At 40.7% G+C, this 12791-nt stretch overlaps 1 protein-coding gene across 1 annotated transcript in view; it reads left to right on the top strand.

Annotated features, from left to right (window-relative positions):
* sha (shavenoid) overlaps positions 1 to 12791 on the top strand; it is a 146048-nt gene that overhangs the window by 112728 nt on the left and 20529 nt on the right. Inside the window, exons 6-7 of the mRNA XM_019062608.2 lie at positions 6876 to 6986; positions 12447 to 12580. Coding sequence (XP_018918153.2) covers positions 6876 to 6986; positions 12447 to 12580 — 245 coding nt within the window. The remainder of the gene's footprint in view (positions 1 to 6875; positions 6987 to 12446; positions 12581 to 12791) is intronic.

Here is a 12791-nt window from a genome sequence, read left to right as displayed (position 1 = left end):
CTGCTGGTTTTTAATGGCTTCGTGTCTTTTGCACCTTCATAATGCAAAGTTTTTATGCCCGCGAATAAGACCGTACCCCGCCGTGCTAAAAAAGAGCAGAATGTCAATGATCGAAAAAGTTGTTTAGAGCTTCTTCATTCTCAGAAACGCGTTTCTCGCGAAGGTCCGTTACTAAAATGTTAAAATTAACTTTAAATTACAACTTTTCCTAGGCATAGCCCTTCATTTCGTTTGCGACACGCAAAACCTGTCAACACGGCTTTACGTTCAACGCGGAGCAGGGCGCAACTGGGAGCTCAGTGGCGCTTGCCAGAAGGAAGACGGAAAAGATAAATAAGAGGAAGGTAAAGAAGAAGAAAAAAAGAAGAAGAAGGAGGAGGAGGAGGAAGAGGAGAAGAAGAAGAGAAAGATGGAGAAGAAGAAGAGGAAGATGGAGAAGAAAAAAAGAAGAACAAGGATCAAGGGAAAGAAGAGGAAGAAGGAGCAGAGGGAGAAGAAAAAGAAGAAGTAGAAGAAGAAGAAGAATAAGAAAAAGAAGAATAAGGATGAAGGGAAAGAAGAATTAGAAGAGGAGTAAGAAGGAAAACAAGAATAAGGATGGAGGGAGAGAGGAATTAGAAGAGGAGGAAGAAGAAAAAGAAGCAAGAGGGGGAGAGATGGAGAGAGAGAGAAGAGGAAGATGAAGAAGAGCGAGAGGAAGTCGAAGGAAAGGTTGAGGAAGAAAAAGTTGGAGGAGACAATGAAGAAGTAAAAGGATAATAAGAAGAAAACGGAGAGGAATGAAGATTAAAATCTCTGAGGAATGAAATGAGAATTTGGGAAAGAAAAGAAACTTTTGACTCCCCCGCTCAGATAGACGCCTCTATCGACAGTGCCACACGCGATGGAGCACTTCTTGCTTCTTGTGCTCCTCGCGATGGGCCTACCCTTAACTGAGTAAAAATGAATTGCTCTCGAAGACAGAAAAGAAAATAATTCGGCCACGAACATATACGCAGAACGAGTTGAGGGGTTCAAGCAGAGGCATTCGCTGAATCCGCAAATGGGCTGTGTGAAACACATTCCATTGTCGTAAAAGCGCGTCGTTAAAGGCGGAAAAAATGCCGAGAAATAATTAATTACACTTTTCCTCGGGAGCAATTAATACAATAAATCCGAGACGATGAGTTCTCACTTTGAGGGCAATCATTACGTCATTAAACACTAATCGACGCCTCGACTGCTCTTGCGCGCCAGGCCCGGATCATGCGCCGGTAGTTGCCACGTTGCTGCCTCCTTTATTAAACCTCGAACCCGAAATTTGGGAATAAGCTCCCTATTTGACAACGGTATTGCTGGACCCGTAGTTTATAGCCACGCTTGTGGTTACGGCCGTGGCCAAATGCCCCGGCTGTCACTCGGCAATACTGCCGTGCTAAGGAAGAACACCGTATGAACATTCGAGAGTTGCCAAATTGCCTCCGATAAAATGTGAATTTTTGAGGAACGCTCTGAATATTTTTCCTTTGCATTTTCAGGAACTTAAGGTGAAATTGTGAGCAAAGTGTTCTGAAAAATCGGAAGGAAAATATCCACACGTTTACCAGGAAATTCGTATTTTATCAAAGGAAATTTGGCAACGGCTGAAAGTTCATACGGCGTTATTCCTCAGCGCGGCAGAATAAGCCATTGAGGCCTAACAATCTCAAAGCAATGCTTCACCTGTTCAGCCATTAAGGTTTTATAAATTGAATTTGCAGCGCCTGAACAGCAAAAGCTGTTCTCTCTCTGGAGAAGCTCTGTGGAGAGCCGGGCTCATTGCAAGGGCACACAAAGTTTACACTCGCGAGGGACGCAAATACTCGAGGGGGTGCCAAAATATCTTATTGTATTGATTAATTTCTCAGACGCAAAAAAGCGCGTTGCGTCTGTATCTTCTCCGCGGTTGTCATTTTTCAAATGATCCGGGGGCTGAGTATTTAAATAAAGTCATTGATGTCTTACCTTCTGATAATAAATGAAGTAAAAGATTTGAATTATGGTCATGAGTATAAAGAACTTTCCTAGCTTTTCTCAGAAAAAATATTTAATCGGTAGAAACGAGGCAACGTCGGAATGCTAAACCGGCGTCGAAACTCAACATGGGCCTTTTAAGCTCTATTCGATTCCGCTATTATTCTAACGCAAGTTCGAATAATCGCGCCAAACATAGTGCGGCCGGCGTTAAACGGATATTAGCGCCTGCGAGACTTCGTGAATACTTCACGCATTGCGCCAAACAGCGCGGTCGGCGCAAGGCCCATATTTGCGCCTACAAGACTGCATGAATACTTCTCGCATTGCGCCAAACGCAGTGCAGTCAGTCAGTCAGATAGTGTGAAACGCATACTGATATTCAAACTGCACTTAGCTCGAATGCGATATTTATCCTCTAAAAAACCCCTGCTGTTATTAAGTTGAATTTCTTTGTCAGATTTCGTACATTAATTTTTTAGTCGCATGACAACAGAAATGCGATTTCGAAATTCGAAAAAATTACAAGTAGCTGAAATAATGGAAAGAATCGATGCGATGTATCGAACGTCGCTCTGACACAAAAAATGGTGCCCGTCGAATCACCTTAATACCGTTCAAAGAAAGCCGGGAAAATTCCTGTAGATCAAGTTCACTCTCTACTTTTCTGAAATGCTATTTCTGAAATTCTCTATTTAAAAATTACTGAACAGCTCGTTGCGTTCATAAAAAGACCATTCTGTTATTTTTCCACATTTTTTATGCATAAAAAAAATGATACTATCCTCTGATCCATTGAAAATCGGTTCGATGTGGGAGTAGGTGAATATACTCCTTCGAAATCCTTTGAATATAATGATTATTCCCAGTTTCAATAGAGTAGCGTCGATTTCATCCATAGGGTGGATTGCGTGCTCATAGATTAATTAACAGCTTCTTGGAATGGCCTTGTGAGCTTAATAGTGGAGTTCATAGATTCGTGATACGAAAAACATGAAACAAAAGAACGATAACTGCTGAGTTGCCAACCCTGTGCCTCAATAATCTGCTATGCGGATAAAAGACCTCGCAAGAACTTTAAGCGAACGCTAATATTTGGTTGGCAAAAGAAAATTTCTCGAAAACTTTTTAATTGTTTATTTAATTTTTCAGGTAATTTTTCTTTACATTTGAATCCAAAAAGCTTAAAAGTTTCGTGGAAAAATATTCCTAACCTTCCCAAGAATGCACGAACACATTATATTGCAAAATAAAAAGCAACATCCTTATGAACTACATTTTGCGATTAGGACCTACTGTTTGAGGCTCATTTTGAAAAAAAACCTTTATACCGTTAGTTTGCTTAGTGCAAATTTGCATTTTTATAGATGAACCAGAGATAATAGTTCCTTATCGCAAAATGTCGCGTTTTTCCTTAGCAAAGCCGAGGTGTCTATAGAATAGACTACATTTTGCGGGAAGGAATTACTATCTTTCATTCATTCATAAAAACATGTATATATGCATAGGGAATCTAATGGCATATGTGTTGTTTCTAAAATCAGTCAAACATAATATAAGAGCATTTATTGCAAAATTCAGTCCAGATTGAGCGTAACCGATCTATGAGAAAGGAAATTTACTTCTTTAGCTAAGAAATCAGTAAATCTGTTTCAATAGTGCAAAAATTAGCGAAATTTAAGTGCCTAATAGAAGAGGTGATGTTTTTTCCTACTCTCCTGCCAGGAGAATCCGCGATGGAATAATCTCCCCCAGGTTCTCTCCCAGGTCTCTCCACTCCCCCAGGTTCCTGAAACTTCAAGAGATCTCTTTCAGGTTCTTCTAGTAGGGATGATTTTGAACCAAAAACATGCCTTTTATATTTAGATCTGCCTTCCTGCCCCAGAGAATAATCCTATTATGTGGTGGCAACAGAGACACGCATGAGTGCCGAGCGGTAGCGTCGGGAAATAAAGCAAAGCCACGCGAGCACGTTTTATATTAATTGATCGGAAATAATGAACAATGCATTTTAGGCGCACAGTGGGCAACTAATGGCTCAAGTCGCGGTCACCAGAGGTCATGGTCTTGAGTCGCACATAGTTGGACTACATTTTATAATTAGGAACTACAATTTCCGGGTTAAACTAGAGTCCCTTTATACTGAGAGTCAAGACAATGTGAATCCATTTCTGATTATGGTTCCCGTATTTTAGGCCTTCACAGTGTCACAAACGGGAATAAAGATTAAATTTTCACCGATTGCAAAGATTATAATCTAGAATGGACCAGGGAATTACGGGTTCGGCAAGGAACAAACGGAATGAGAGAAGGAACGGAGAAAGGAATTTAAGAATGGGCCGATCAAAGATTACTAAGAACGTTCGATTTCTGTAATCTTTATTCCCGTTTGTGACTCCATGAGGGGTGTTGTCTTGACTCTCAGTATAAAGGGACTCTAGGTTAAACCTGTGACAACTATAAAGCATGTTGCATTTTCAATACGTTGCAATCAAGATTCGTGTTTCCTTTTTTTCACCCGATGTTACTTAAAAAAGAATGTTGGTCGAAAAATGTTGGACATGAGGCTGCGAGTTGAAGCTACACATAAGTTGACTACATTTTGCAATTAGGAACCAAAATCTTTGGCTCGGTTTAGAAACGAAGTATGCACCCCTTGTTTTTCAGTGCTCATAAGTGCTTTTACGAATGAGCCACAAATTGAAGTTCCGAATAACAAAATGAAGTCCTTTTGTTTGCCGAGTAAACAAATATGCGATACTCGTGTATCCTTTCCGGCACATCTCTCAAGATGACGGCTTTGTATGAAATCAAAATCCATGTTTACTCACACGATTCGTTGGGTTTTTCATATCTTGAGGTTTTCTTGATTTCGTCGCCGTAGCCACTCCATTTCGACAGACTTATGTGCGACGAAAGGCACGCGATAGCCGTGGCAAGGAGGGCAATTCATACTCATACGAGCGTCTAATTGGCGACAAAGTACCACGCGTCCACAGTAGGATCGGGCTCAGGATAACACAGTTGCAAAAAATATGCACTGGATGCAAACAGACCCTCTGCCTCTTTCACTTCGCGCTATCTTGGAAACCTCGATAAGAGCTACGTTGCCGTAACGGAGGGATTGACTTCCGTTCATTCAACTAGGTACAACCCGTTTTACGGAAACCACACTCTTTTGCCGGTCAACGCGCGAAATTTCGGCGCCCCCACAATTTAGATTTTTTCCCTCCTCCTTATTCTTCCCCTCCCTCTTCTTTTCATTCACTTTCTTCTTCTTCCTATTCATTCTCTTCTTTTTCTTATTCGAATTCCTCCTTGTCCCCCCCCCTTTATCCGTGGCCACATATCGATGATGAAACTCCAAAAATGCTTAACTCGGTTGCGGTATTTCAAAATCTTCGTTCTAATTTACTTTTCAATGGAAGACCAAACCAACATCATGGATTGAAATTTTCAGAGTATTCTTCACATAGAGAAGAAAAATTACCGAGGTTTTCAAGGAACGACATTCTAATGGCCTGGTTACACGATCAAATTTCCGTCAAATTCCGATCAAAATGACGAACAAGATGGCGGTCGAGAGTTATCTAGATTGATGAGTAAAATTAATTAAAACAGCCTGTTGATTGAAATAAGCATGAAATAAGCACGGTTGTGTGGAAATCAGATGAAGTATGAACCCCACAGCTCCATCATCTATCATCAAATTTTTGCAGGCCGCAAAAATTTGATGGTAGATGGTGCGCACCAGTCACCATTAGATCGGAAATTGATGGAAATTTGAGCGTATATAACCAGCACATATGGGTTTCAATGTAGAAAACGATGAAGTATGACAGAACGTCTGTAACGCCGCGAAGTGACGTACGCATTCCTGCGTTTGCGTGGGTGACAATTTACCCTCGCGGCAGCCCTGCCAGAGCCATCTCACACATGCCGCGACAATCAAGTCATCACGTGCACCGACCATCAACATCGATTGCAGCTACAACAGTTATAACAACTACAATTACAAACAAACGCCACTCAACGGGAAGGCGATCGACCGCTCTATTCCTTCAGGGGAAAAGTCTAAGATGCATTCCGACGTGAGCCACCATCGACATATACTCTCGGACAATCCAAGGTCCATGTTGGCATGCAGTTAAACACGTATACTTCTCAAAATGGCAAAAACGCTGCCAGCAGTAAGTCAAGCCCTTCGCACGGAGAACTCTCCAACTTTTCCGCTTGGAAAAAAATTCTTCGCATCCACAGATAGCAGCCTCTCATGAAGCTTGACTCCGAACGAAGTGTTTTCTCACCTCCATATTCGACGACTCGTTCATTTCCTAGACTTCCGCTTTCTCGGATTAAAAACGGCGCAACGTTCCGTTAGAATGGGAACAAGTTTCCGATAGATCTTAGCTCTCAGCCTCCCTCAGGTTTTATTCACCTTTAAATGGACTCGCGCGTTTTACCGTAACTAAATGGACTTCCGGAAAAGGGAAGGGCATGCGTAAATAACGGCTATTTTCGAAGTGAGGCAAAATGTATATGGCCCTCACGAAAATTCATGTTGCGATGCCATAAAATTAGTTTCAATGCTAATTACGATTACAGAGAGGGATAAAGATATGGACATAATTACGAAAAATACAGAGGCGAGGCGTGCTCTCCGATTCGTCAATTGATCTACCATTTAAACCTATGGAAAAGGATCGATAAAATGGGTGTTCGCAACAACACCTTAATAATCGATTCTTTACCGTAGCCGGGGAAATATCGACAGTTGATCTTCCACGCTTTGCCACTAAAAAATCTATTTATCCGTGCCAAAATTGTGAATTTGTCGCTGTAAAACCAGAAATTTCTAATCATCATCATCTTTTTGTTCACAGAATGTACTTTGGCCCCGTTTGTCTCCGGCTCAACGGTCCAGAAGATTCCATTCGTTTTTCTACCATTGAAGGGGCAAATTGTTTACCCAAGCGCTGAAATTCAATTCAGAGGTAAGTTTAGAACTCAAGTCTTTTTTGAGTGATAATTAACCACGAGACAGGATAAGGATTGAAGTACTGTCAGTTATATTCCTTCACGAAAAGTGGCAAACCAGTTAGCGAAAAAATAATTCTAAAAATATTAATTATTTCTGTCTTTGGTGAACAATGATCACAAAGATAGGCGAAATTTTGAATGGTTCTTTGGGGGAGCGTTCCAGAGAAAAATAATGAGAAAGCGTAGAGATAAGTAAGTATATCAAGCTGAAGGACTGGTGTGGCACGAATGGCTGAAAAGTAGCCGTTTCTATTTCACGCGTTTCCGTTAATGGGCGATTATGATATAGGTTTTATGACGCAAATGCATCCTGAGTTGTGCGCGCACAGACAGCGGTGGGGTTGACTCCTGTTGGTAATAGTGGTCATAAAAATAAGTATTCAGTATTAACCATCTGCCTGAATCAGGCGGTGAACCGTGAAATCTTTTTATAGTAGTGTATCGTTTAGATACTGTGTAGGGCATAAGTCATTCCTCTAATATCATAGCGACGCTTATAAGACGTTTTAAGATATCTCTAAAAAAAGTACTATTTTTTCAGAGTCGTTAAACATAAAACAGAGAAAAACTGAAACGTCTCAGAAACGACTTCAAAACGTTTAAAGAGTTATAAGTTAAAGTGACAGTATTATTTTCAAAATGTTTAAAATCTTTTTTAAATAATGTTAAAAACATTTTTCAAGTGTTAAAAGACATTAACAGTCTTAACAGTCATGTTTTAAACATTTTACAAGCACGTTAAAAATTGTTTTAAAAAATTATTTTAATGACAGGTTGTTCTGTAATCTAAAGTATCTAAGGAAATTTCAAAATTTAAAATTGCGGTTTAGCTGTTTAACGCGCGATAATTTTGCAAAATTATTTAATTTTGCATCCGGCGATGGGAAACAATAATACGTTTGCTCTGTTACCAAACCATTTTCGTGCGATAAAAACCACGCTCGAAGACGAACTTAACGAATGAAGCATTTCGGCGCGCGCTTAAAACGACAACGTGGTAATTAACGCGCTACGCAAATACGCGCATTATACTTCAGCAACTACATCTGTTCGTTTCTTAATTTTTTTGGATCCATTTAAAAGCTGTGTTTAAGGTTAATATGTCCTGTCCTGTCCTGCCTACAGATATATTTTAGGTTGACACCGTAATTTTCAGAGTATATAAAAAAAAAACCGATAAATGCTTAGATCCGTGAAAATTTTTCCGTCAGTATTTGACAATGGGACTAAGTGACAAACTCCTAGTCCTTTTTCCAATAGAGGTTTTTCCTAACCATTTTCGTGTTATGAATAATATATCCATGAGCGCAATACAGGCGCAGCGCACTAACACTTAATTTTTAAGGGTGGCGGGAAAATTTTTCACCAGTCACGTCATGTTTTGGGATTCATAGGAACTTGTTACCTATATGGACACCCTTACCCTAAAACAGTTTTGGTGACGTCACTGCAACGTGACGCTCTATCGCTTAACGGTTAAGCAGTTGGGCAGTTCTCGTTAATAAAATTTAAAAGCTTCGCGGCCGTCCGAGTAACCTTCAATAAAAATGAAGCCCCTCGGTGTTCACGTGAGCAGTCGGCAGTGATGAAGAATGAAAGCAACGAAAATAGCAGGAGAAAAGCACGAAGCATGTTCAGATTGTACGACATGTACCTACCCAACATGCGAGTGACCGGGCCTCTGAGAGGGCACACCGTTGGCCGCGGCTGCTGGCTCTCATTAATAGCAATTACCCGGCATTCCTGACAAATTAACATGCTTCTGCTTAGGCCTCGTCTGTCCTTCCCTATTCCATTCCGATTCTGCAATGAACCGTTCCGTGCGTTCCACGGGCCAACAACGGCACTTCAATCAACACCTAACCGTGGTCGTGGACTTCGATTGAGGGGTGATAGACAATGGCGATACTAGACCCGCTAATGCTTCTAAGGGGCACAAACTACGCACTCGGTGGGGGGGGGGGGGGCGCCAACCGCTGTGACGCCAAAATGTCTCGTAATTTTTTCACTAATCGAATTTCTGAGAAATTCCCAGGTTTATTCCTCTTTCTCTACCTCTCTCTTCTTCTTTTCCGCCCTCCTATTCCTCTTCTCCTTTTTCTTCCTCCCCATTTTCCCTCCTTTCTATATCTTATACTTATCGAAAAGCGTTAAAATCTTGTGGATGAGTGGCAACTTCTTTCTTTGTAAATTGACCCCAGGGCTCATTTTCTCCTCGAGAACCCTTCAATTTGTCATCAGTAAGCGCCCCGATTACCGCACTGAAAAAAAATCTCGGTGTATTTACTAAGAAAAGGGTAAAATTACCAAGAATTCAGGGTTCTATTTGATCCAAGTTTTTTCTTGGTAAAATTACCATTTATGGAATTGGTAATTTTACCTAGAATCTCGGTAAAATTATTGAACTGTCTCAGTAATTTTACTGGACCTCGGTTAAAACGCCAATATTTTTTATCGACTGTGGTAGAATTACCGAGATAAAATGGCAAAGTTACCGGGAATTTATTACCAATAAAAAAGGTATTCTTACCTGAAAAAAAACAGTAAAAATACCGGTTTTTTGGTAAGCTTACCAGTCTGTCTTGGTAAAATTATCAATAATTGGTAAAAAAAGTAAGATGGTAAAGGTACCAACGGACCTTGGTAAAAACGCCGAGAATTTTTTTTCAGTGCGAAAGGCTGTAAGATCTCCAGGTTAGGTAAAGGATGGAACGTAAGGGAAATTACACGAAACCATCCCTCTCACAGGTATACCACGTCTAGACGTCTAGTATTTGGATACTCCCTAATCCCTCGCCGTTCCAGTGATTCAAAATAACGATTCACCGGGCAGTTTCACAGGATCTAAGACCTAATGCCTGAAGTACATATTGAGGGTGTGCGGACACTGGGTCTCGTGGTGGCCCCTGGAATAAAAAAAAACGACGGCGACTGTAATTGGGAGCGGAAGATGGTGATGAGATTGTTTCTAACCTGGTGGTTACTTTTATGTAAAGTTTATCTACACTTTTGAATTATCTGCAAACAACGTCCGTTCCTTTTTTCTCTTATTCTACACGGAGAAAAAAACCTCGTGCCTGGGACCCGAAGTTTAGGTCATATAGATCTCTGAGGTTTTCGGATTGAGCATCTGAACACTCTAGGTCTAGCTGTCGAGGTTCGGATCACACATCTGAAACTTCAGTTCTTACATCTGAAGTACTTCAGATGTGAGAACCGAAGTTTTCCGGATGTAAAAACCGTAGTACTTCAGATGTAAGAACTGAAGTTTCAGATGTGTGATCCAAGCTTCAGCAGCTGGACCTAAAGTGTTCAGATGCTCCATCCGAAAACTTCAGAGATCCGTATGACCTAAACTTCGGGTCCCACGCTCGAAGTTTTTTTCTCCGTGTAAGTGCTCCATGACACCTACGATGGACGATCAGAAGTGGATCCTCTAGCGGCCGTACTCTCTCTATGAACGTACTGTATCCACAACAAAACCATAGGCTCAACGGTATTTTTTCGAGCAGGCTAAACGGACTGGTGTTTCTCGGCCTTACACCTCGATTCCGTACTGGTGAGGGAGAGGGGGCACGGGGTGTCTAAGCACCGAGAGGGAGGACGCCCCAAACGCCGTCAGACAGCTAGAATTTACGGCAGCCGAAGCCACTGGAATTGCATAAAGAGGATTCCTTGCTCAATTAAGTGCATCTACCTCCTGACCAAGGAGCAAGGAGCAAGCACCGGTTTTTTCTCCGCGGCCAATTTACGTAGTTAGTGACAGGCCGATCGGATGCGGACGGCCACCAATCACTCGCATGACCTACCAACCTAATGATAACGACACCGCACAGTGGGATGCCTCCGTCCATTCAAAGATCAATACTTCGCAGATATCTTCATAATTTAGACACAACCGTTCGAACACAGAAATGAGATCAAACAATACAGATTGAGCCGAGGGGAATCTATTATTAGCTCAAAAGTTTATAATCAACATTTTTTTCCAAGTAAATGGATGGGTTTCGCTAAAATCAACCTAACTTTCTTTCGCGTTGTCTTACTACCTCTCACGTTTCATTTGTTTAACAGAGAACTAAAGAACAATAAGCTTATTGAGATTTTCGTTCAACTACCCTCAAATGTTGAAACATCGCCACCTTCCACCGAAGTACCTATCATAAGCACCATTCGTGCTTAGGCACTATGCCGCCCAAGTCGTCCAATTTTTTTGAAAAACTAACGCTAACGCACAAAATTACTTTAAAAGTTGACCAAATATTTCTTCTCTCATGAAGATTAGTCCCCGAAAGCATCAAAGGATGTGCAAAAGTTTTGAAGAAAAAAATTAAAACAATATCGAGATGTCCGGCAACATAGCTTCTGTCAAGATCATCGAATTTCTTCCTGTGTATTCGCATTTTTGCAATGGTAAATCATTGTAATCCCTCGCAAGGATCTAGTTTCGAAGTTATACTGTCGAATCTCGTAAAAATTGTCCTCAAAATGGTGCGTTATCAATGACCTCTAGGGACCTCCTCTAAAGTCATTTAACAAGCCTCATAAGGTAAGGAGCTGCTTGAGAAATAACAATGAATACGGACAGTTATACTATCATGCTAAGGAAAAACGCCGCATGAACATTCGATAGTTGCCAAATTTCCTAAAATTAATCTTGTGTTTTTGAGGAAAGTTATAAATATTTTTCCTTGAAATTTTCAGGTATTTTGGATTAAATTGCGAATAATGTCGTCTGAAAAATTTGAAGCAAAATATCAATAAATTATCCAGTGAATTCGGTTTTTATAGAGGTAAATTTGACAACGCCTGAAGGCTCATACTGCGTTTTTCCTTAGCACGGCAGTATAGCGTCAGGTTTTACCGGAGATCTGACGCATTGTGCGATCCATCTGAGGCACTCGGAAGCGTTGAATTGACAACATCGCCCCGTTTACATGCACGCGCGACGTTTAAATGGTGGGTTGTTAAAAAATCAATTACAGTCCATCACCCGATATAATAGATAGATAAGTGGGTGAAAAGTCGATAGACTACCCGTCAGTCTCCTTTGAGTACGTCTTTGAGATTCTATCCTATCCTCTTGATTGGGCTCAAATGAAGGGGCCTTTATTTTTTCACGTAAGAAAACATCTCGTTAAAATAGCAGCAGAGTTGTAAATCAAAAGGCCGTGTTTATATTCGTTCCTTCAGCAGCTGAGTAAGGCTTCATATGATCTCAATATTGTGACGAAGGGAGGTTCAAAGGCACTTCACATAGTATCATTTCAAGGACAACTTTACGAAACTCGAGTACATCTCAGCAGTGTAACTTGAGAGCATAACATGAATGTGCTTTATGCTTTTTGAGAGAGTACCTGCTGCTCATCGAATCATACATCTCATTAATATCAATTTTTTTTCTCTGTTTCCAGGAAGCGTCACACCTATGTGCGTCGTCTCGAAAGCATTATTCCTCACAGGCGGGGGATGGGCTGATCTGCGGAACCGATCTGATACTGAACCGCCCTTTAGACTTTTTCGAGACGAAGGAAGAACCTTCTTGAGAGTAAGTATTCTACACATTCAGGCATCAGATCTTGGAATTTCAACGTTTTATAAATTGAAAAATATTATGACTTTAAAAAAAAATATATATAGACATTATATAAAGGATAAATAAATGATTCTGGTTTCCGCAAATAAAACAAATGTCACGAAAAATTAATAGGAATGAATTTCCTGATAGAAAAATAGTAACATTTTATCTCTTGTTAAAA

This window comes from Bemisia tabaci, chromosome 1 (genome assembly GCF_918797505.1).
Source record: "Bemisia tabaci chromosome 1, PGI_BMITA_v3".
Taxonomy (NCBI): Eukaryota; Metazoa; Arthropoda; class Insecta; order Hemiptera; family Aleyrodidae; genus Bemisia; species Bemisia tabaci.
The sequence above is the reverse complement of the archived record's forward strand: the minus strand, read 5'-3'. Positions and strand labels throughout refer to the sequence as shown.